Below are 8,339 nucleotides of genomic sequence, written 5' to 3'. Positions count from 1 at the left end.
TTAAATGACATTTGGTTTGTAAATATTATTTCGTACAATTGATTTTTTGTGTGTTGTTCAAATCACAAAAATCACAAAAAAGAAAAGAAAAAAGAAAAGCTGAGTACACTTTCTACTATGTGATAGAGTAGACAGCCAAACCACTCAAACCTTTAACCTGCTCTAACATGCATAGATGAGTCAGCATGTTGCTTGTGTTGTTTTTCCTCTTCAAATTCCTGCCAATGGCTGGATAAGTGTAAACAAGCCTAGTTTAACATTTTAACACAGTTATCACAGCAGTAAAACAACACTGTGATTTAAAAAAAAGGGGGGAAAAATACCTAAACACATTTTTTTCTTTTTAGAAAATTTGAGAAAGAAAGCTTGTGACTTCACACCTGAAAACTGTTAATAACAAACATTTAGAGGAACTCCAGGGAGCTGAGAGTCAGTGAATTGTAAAGAGTGCTAAAACATCATGAGGTCGGTTTAAAGATATAATAAACACAGGGAAACAAGAACACCACTCCATTCATCTCTGATAAGTATGAAATCACATGTTCAACAGGAACCTTAGAACATTTATTCCTTCATTATTTGATCATTTCTACCTCAGACAAGCTCATCTCTGATCCAAAAGATAAACTTGTTCAACTTTGGTCTCTATCCCTGTCTGAGGACTGTGTCTGTGATTCAGGTTGTTTTCATTGATTCAGTTACAGTAAATAAAACAGAGGAGAAGCAGACTGTCATCACCTTCAGAGTTGGAACACAGTTCAACATCGGGTTTCTCTTTTCAGACCATTCTCTGTAAACTCTATACATGGTTGTGTGGGGAAATGCGACCAGATCAGAAACACAGATCTGAAAGTCGAGTACTGCAGCTGAGAGTAACCACACAACAGACGGCTAAAATAGAGCCTGGGTCTGTAGAAAAACATACATACGAGGCAGCAGAAAAGGAGTCTGTGTGGGTTCACTACTATGTTAACTTCTTACATGTGCTTATGCTGTTCTCGATCAAGCCTGCATATCTTCCCTCTCACTGACACTAACATAAAACTTAAAAACTACAAAAATGTGAAAAAAGCAACACCAGGATGTCAACAAGGAAAACCTTTATTCATAAAGTTCACATGAGCAAAGCCAGGTGTTATGATATCGCATGTAATTCAGTCACAGTGAACTCCCTCTGATGGAGCATGAGCTTAGAACTGATGCTCAGTGGTCACCGCCCCAGTTTCATCATAGTCCTCACACAATCTCTGCTCAGCATTGGTTGCTGTTGCCATGGGGATAGTCATTTTCTGTAACATGAGGTCATCAGAGAAATAATACAAAAGCAATCATAAATGATAATGATAAATTATCGAGGAGACTCAGGGAGTTACCTTTGGCTCTGCCTCGATATAGAGACATCACGATGAAAGTGGAGATGAATTATGGACAGAACACCACCAGGTGACAGACTACTCTGATCACAAGATGGAGGGTGGTAGAGTAAGGGGACAAAGCAGAGGTAGGTGGCATATTTGTAGAAGTGGTGGGCGAGGTTGTGGTTGTAGGTCTCCCTGCAGAGAGAACCCCACCTGTTCAGTTAATATGTGGATGAAGTAAGAGGTGAAATCAGAGTGAAGCTCCTCACCTGTGACAGTGATCCAGCTGGATGGAGACTCTCCATGACCGCTGATGTCACACTTGTAGAGGCCTTCATCAGACCTGGAAACATGCTGGATGGTCATGTGACCTGTAGGCTGCTTCCTGATGAGGGAGCCATCTTTATAGAAAGCAGCTGGGAGGTTGGAGGGAGTGGTCTTTGTTTTACAGAGCAGAGTGACGTCATCTCCCTCCATCACAGGGAGGACAGGACTCTGCAGGATCACTGATCCACCTCAACACAGAGACAAACTACAGCATTTCATCCATTTACACACAGCTTCATCAACACTAACTCCACACACTCAGCTTACCAGTGACTGTCAGGCTAACCATGTTACTGATGGGACCCTCTCTGGACTCACACCAGTAAACTCCACTGTCTGATTTGTGGAAGCCAGTGATGTTACAGGAAGAACCAGCTGGTTTTCCCCACTCCTCACACTCAGCTCTGGTGTCTCTGCTTGTGTTTCTCCTCAGAGTCCATCCAGCAGAGCTGTCGTCCTCCTCACAGCTCAGAGACACAAAGTCTCCTTCAAAGAACTGAGAGCTGCTGGGACTCACAGTCAGACGAGCTGTGAGGAAGACTTATAACAAACACACAAAATAAATGATCTTCTTGCAATCTGTCAGAACCACCAAAATTCTCAGTCTGCCTCCTCTGGCGAAATGATAGGTTTTGTGTATCTGGAATTTTTAAGGATGAATATACTTCCTTCATACTTATGAAGGTCAAATATTCAGCAGGCTTCAGCCATCAATTACTGTAATAATTATCATGCTACAGCAAAACATTAAAAATAGCCAGAGGTATAATTCATTTAGAGTTTAAATGGACTGACCTTGATTTGTCGAGTGGCTCAGCAGTGAGAGACCTGAAGAGAAATGATGCTGAGGTTATTTTGCGTTTGACATTCAACAAAACACCAGTGAAAACAGAAAACCACCAGAATGTGGAGAACACAGACGTCATGGGTTTGGTTGAGTTACGCAATGATGAGCAGAGAGAGGAAGAAGCAGTTTTCTCTTTTATCTCCTACACAGAGTGCTGTGTTCTCAGCTAGAGTGTGGTTAATATCATCAGTGATATTGACAATACAAAGATAAACCCCCGCGTATCAGCTTAAAAACGCTACAAAGAACCAAGGATAGAGGAGGATTAGATCTGCCTAATTTTCACCAATACTTCTTAGCCAACAGGCTTCAGTTCATCTCAGAATGGTCAAAACATACCTTCCTAGATGAGCCCTGGCTAGATGTTGAACAGGCACTATGCAAGGATCTAGAGATTTCAGACCTACCATTTATTAGCTCAAACATCAAAAGACATGAATGCTTTAAAAGTATCAACATCAGCTTCTCTCTGAAAGCATGGTGGGAGTTTCTAAAAATAACGGAGTCTTCACTAATCCCATGCAAACGTACACCTATCTGGAATAACCCTGACATATTACAAAACAATAATATGATTAATTTCCCAGAATGGAGTTGTAAAGGAATTAAATACTTAGAACATATATTAGAGGGAACAGAATTTATCCCATTTGACAGACTAGTTGCACAATATGGGATCAACAAGAAAAGATTTTTAGAATATCAACAAATTAAATCCATAATAAAAAAGAAATTTAACCTCAGTCAAGTTGAATTACAAACACCACCAAGTGCGGCACATTTCCTTACTCTTAAATCCCCCAAATTATTATCTAAAATATACAGAACACTTTCTAAATTAGATGAATCAATATCCCTTCCTATTGCAAAGTGGGAAGCAGATTTATCAGTCAGCTTAGACCAAAACTTCTGGTCTCAGATTTGCTTAAACACTTTTAAATTGATTAAAAATCCCAGTCTGCAATTAATACAATACAAAATACTACATAGAGTGCACTATACAGGTCATCGGATGTTCAAGATGGGCTTTACATCTTCCAACAACTGCTCACACTGTCAAAACAATACACCAGACAATTATATCCACGCTCTTTGGTTCTGTCCACCAGTGCAGAAGTTTCGGCGCGAGATATGTGAAGACTTATCAAAGTGTCTGAAATGTAACATTCCAACTTCCCTCTTAGTGTGTTTGTTGGGCAGCTTAGATAATGTCACTTCAGAAAACAATATAGCCCATATGGTTTTCACTGCCCTATGCATAGCCAAGAAAACTGTCCTCATGAACTGGAAAAATAAAAACAATCTTAATTCTAACCAATATAGAAATTATCTATTAGATTACATTAGTTTTGATACAGCCTCGGCCACCACATCAGATCAATTGCTCTGGGCTCCTTTGATCGGCTCCATCACCTAGTGGGGGTGGGGGGGGTCATAGTTTGGTCCCGCCTTCAATGTTGTGATTGGTGTGGGGGAAGGGACAGGCTTAGGGCGTCGGGGGGTTCCCCGGAGGCATCTTCCTTGGGGGGCTCAACCCGGGGTAGCGGTCATGTCCGGTTGGGGGCTCTTTTCTGACTATTTCCTCGTGGCTGCGTGCAGCGGGGCTAGGGGAGGGTCTGTGATGATGGACGTGGGTTACTGACCTGGTAGCCTGTCTGCCCCTGGGTGGGTCCGGGATGGGCGTGAGGGTCTGGGGGCGCTCCATCTCTGGGCCGGGGCCCTGGCTGGGCCTCGGGGCCTTGGGTCCTGGTTTGTGTGTTGCCGGGGTTGTGGGCGGGTGGGTGCATGGGGGCCCATCCCTGGCGCAGGGTGCCGCCGGTGTGTCGAGCCGCCTGTGGGGCTCTTCAACCGGTGGGGGAGATTGTCACACCTTGCAGGAGCTTTCCTCCCCTCAGGAACTCTCTGCAGGAGGGGGAGATACAGGAGAGGTGGAGGAAGATCTCAGCCTGGGCGTCTATTGTCTCATGTAGTCTGGAAGACGAGTGGATGGTGGGGTGGGTGCAGTTTTCTCTATGGCGGGGTTGGGTGGACTGTCCCGGGCTCTGTGGGGCCGGGGGGGCGCTGCTGCGCTGGGCCCCGGTCTGGATGGGCCTGGGCCCCCTTTTCCCTGGCGGGTCGCGGAGTATGGGAGTGCCTACTGGGGTCAGCGGGGGAGCTGGCCCCAGGGAGGGGTCACCTGCCCCTCCCTTCCTTCCCTCCCCATCTCCAGCTGCCTCCCTCCTCCCGCTCCACCACAACCACCCACACATGCAGGGCCAGGAGTAGGGGTATGTCACCAGGGTGCAGAGGAGGCTACCCCCCCCTCTGTCCCCTTCTGGCTGCCTCTGCCTCAATTTTATCCCACAACTTAGACATTCACATTACTCACACCCTCATTACACATACATATAGGATCTTGGGGGTGGGCACGCTACACGGAGTCCAAGTTACCATCGGGGTGTACACCTCACCCCTGGCATCGTTGCCCACCTCTCAATTTTAAATACACGTAGACATTGAGGGCTAACAGGAGGGACTATGCGCTTACCTGCTGCTCTCTGGCAGGTAGCTCCATGCCCTCCTGGGTTTTAATTGCACCTTAGAACACACATGCATCAACACTACAATGAGCGGGTGGAGGGAGGTTTGGAGTCTTCTCTCACCCCGGTTCTCTGCAGCCTGCTGGAGCGGGGGGGCTAGGAGGAGTTGGCCGTCCGGCTGCGGTCTGGGGTGTGGGGCCTCCCTGCTGCTGCGGAGTCGGGGCGGTCTGCCTCTCCCCACCGCAGGGAAAAGGGTAACACCACCTGGGTCTGGGTGCAGTTCCCCCCTCCAGGGGCAAGGGTACCTAGACCTGGTTTGTAGAGTACGCTTGGGGAGTGTGATCGTGTGTACAGCGTCTCTTTATATCTGTCTCCACGTCGGTTGAGTGTGAAGTGCACATGAGAGCATGAGGGTGGGAATGGATGTTTGTATCTGTGTGTGCCTGTATGTTTGTGTCTATATGTCAGGTTGGGTATCAGACGCCACCTCTCTGGGGACATCTCGGGCCCTCCAAGGTTTGGAGGCCTATCTCCACCCACCACCACTTCCCCTGCCGGTGGCGGACTCCCTCAGGTGTCGGTGCGTTGGTGGTTCTTTGTATCTGGAGGTGGGCGTCCGGGTACACACCGGCTCACTCCTTAGCGGCCGCTTATTGGGGCTCGCTCGGGCCATTTCTGAGGTGGGGTGCCCCGGCCTCTTGGCCTGGGGCTCGGTCACTCAGGCACAGCTGGCTGCCGGCGGAGCTCATGGGCGCGTCACTGCAACTCCCCCTGGCTTCTGCTCCACGGCTGCTGAATGAGCCCTCATCTGGGACTCTCCTTAGCTCTTACTGGGACAGTGGCGCAGCTGCCCCTCTGTGGGTCTTCCTTGGTCTCTTGTGTTCTGGGGGCCCCTGGATGTCTGGAGTTTTGATCTCCTCCATACCTGCTTCATACCATAGAGGACAGGGCTGTGGCTCCCCACACTCCCTAGCAGATCATTACATGGAGAAACCTTTGGAATGCAAGCATGCTGATCCACACAGGTATGCACACAGGTGTACACATGGGTATTCACAGACGCGGACTAAAGCTTTCTTGGCTGCTGCCTCAAAGCACACTGTGCGCTGTCTATCTTGCGTGTTGCACAATATCGTTTATTATTTAGTAACTATTGATATCTATGGCTAGCTAGTTTATTGTGATGGTGCTTTTTTTTTCTATTATTATGTTGCTCTTTGTTGTTTGCTGTCTCCTCTGTTTGTTTTTCCCCCATACAGGTGACCCAGGAGTTTTTTTGTTTGTTTTTTTTGTTTTGTTTTTTTTTTCTCTCTTCCCCCCCTTCTCACCGTCTCTTCTCCCCTTTGGTTTTCTTTCTTTCTCTCCCCCTCTTTCTTTCATTCTTTCCCCCTGTCCTATCCCACAGTTATGTCTGTCCCGTTTGCAACTGAAAATAAAATAAATTCATAATTATAATAAAGGTCAATCAAATGGACCAATATGGCAAGGCCATGATGATCCACTTGGTAAAATAAATCCGCTTGGCATCTTTCTTGGCCTCAAGACAACAATTCTGATGGCTATAGATCCAAACGGGACACAAAAAAGAAAAAAAAAAAAAAAAGATATTGACAATACACTTACCTGAGTACTTAACGGAAATGCTCCTCACTTTATATCACATTCAGGTATTTCTTTATTTTGCAATTTTTAACTTCAGATCCATCATATTTAAGACTTAAATCTTTACTTACTTTATGGTCTTATTTTGATATAAATAAAGAACCTCAGCAGCATGTAATTTATTCCAACCATAAATAAGTAAATAAATATTTATAATCCAATATTATAATTGATATGATTCAGCAGAATAAGTACAATTACTTTAGCTATTTTACTTAATAGATGGCAAAACCTTTTTATTAATACTTGATTCTAACTTTTACTGCTGCAGCTTCCCATATCTTACATCTCTATGAGCTCTGCATATTCACCTATAATTCAATGTATCTGTATTTCTAATCAATCCTGTTCTTGGTCTCGTCGAAAAGTCACCTAAAACAATTCTGATTCTACACCAAATGTTGAAACAATGGAGCCTGAATGGATTCTTAGCCTGAATGATTATCGTCCTGTGGCCCTCACTTTGGTGAAATGCTTCAAGACACTAGTCCTTCAGAACATCAAGGGCTATCTTCCCCCAGACCTCTACTCCAAACAGTTTGCATATCGGGCGAACAGAAACACAGAAGATGCCATTGTCGTAGCTCTCCACTCTGTGCTGAGCCACCCAGAGCAGCGGCAAAGCTACAACTGAATGCTCTTTGTGGATTACAGCTAAGCTTTCAGTACAATCATTCTCATCCTGACTTTCTCATCACCAAACTGGTCACTCTTTGCCCCCCCCACTTCTCACATGAGCCTGGATAAAGACTTCACACCAACTAGACCCAGACTGTTAGACTCAGCCCCACAGAGGATCATCAGCTGCCCTCCATGATGGACATTTATACCTCCTGCTGCCTCATCAGTGCATAAGACATCATCAAGGGCAGCTCCAAATCTGTTTTTGACCTTTTCAACCTGCTACCCTCAGGGAAGCGCTACAGGTGCATTAGAAAAAAGACTAATAGACTCAAGAACAGTTTCCAAAAGCCATAATCTTACACTGACAACACAATTTAACCCCCAAACCCAAGGACGCCCCTCTATACACTGAGTTGATCATTACTGTGCAAGATTTAATATGTGCAATAACCAACACTGTAAATATAAAATCCTTATTTACTTTTGAAATTTCTATATAGCGCTGCAGAACTGTTCCCCTTACCCCTCCCCCCTTTTTTTCTACATGTCTGAACTGGGTAGGAGTTGCTCTTAATCTCATTGTACACGTGTATAGTGACAATAAAATGCATTTTATTTTCTATCCTGTTCATTAAAGTGTACTTACAGAGCAGCCAAAGCAGGTATGTGTTTTTCATCCTACTCTTGGTGATATCAGCGCAACACTTTGGCCAGTTCACAGTCACTTAAAGTCAGACCCTCTTCCTCTGTGAAAGGATGCCACTGTTGTGGTTTTTCTTCAAAGCAACGGTTTCTTTTTAACTGTAACAAAGAGGAGGGGGAAAGCTTTAATATGGTCAAACTGAACAATAACTAACTCTAAAGCAACAAAATTAGCTGGCATAAAAGGGAACATGGAGACCTCTGTGATGCCTTTACTGAATGTTCAAACAAGCATTGTGAGTGGCTGAAATAATTCAGGAAGCCGCAGACAAAAATAAATACAGGTAAATTAACACATCT

The 8,339-nt window shown here is 45.0% G+C and overlaps 1 protein-coding gene across 1 annotated transcript; it reads right to left on the bottom strand.

Moving 5' to 3' along the window:
- Positions 1–1,083: 1,083 nt before the first annotated feature.
- On the bottom strand, positions 1,084–8,014 carry LOC309703180 (Fc receptor-like protein 5; the record flags this gene model as incomplete). The annotated part of the gene is made up of 4 exons (XM_082527888.1): positions 1,084–1,553; positions 1,628–1,873; positions 1,953–2,213; positions 7,984–8,014. The coding sequence occupies 4 exons, from the start codon at positions 8,012–8,014 to the stop codon at positions 1,423–1,425; spliced, it is 669 nt and encodes a 222-aa protein (XP_082384014.1). The 3' UTR covers positions 1,084–1,422.
- Positions 8,015–8,339: the final 325 nt, after the last annotated feature.

This window comes from Aulonocara stuartgranti (genome assembly GCF_965226115.1).
Source record: "Aulonocara stuartgranti genome assembly, chromosome: 3".
Taxonomy (NCBI): Eukaryota; Metazoa; Chordata; class Actinopteri; order Cichliformes; family Cichlidae; genus Aulonocara; species Aulonocara stuartgranti.
This window is presented reverse-complemented; position numbering and strand designations above follow the sequence as displayed.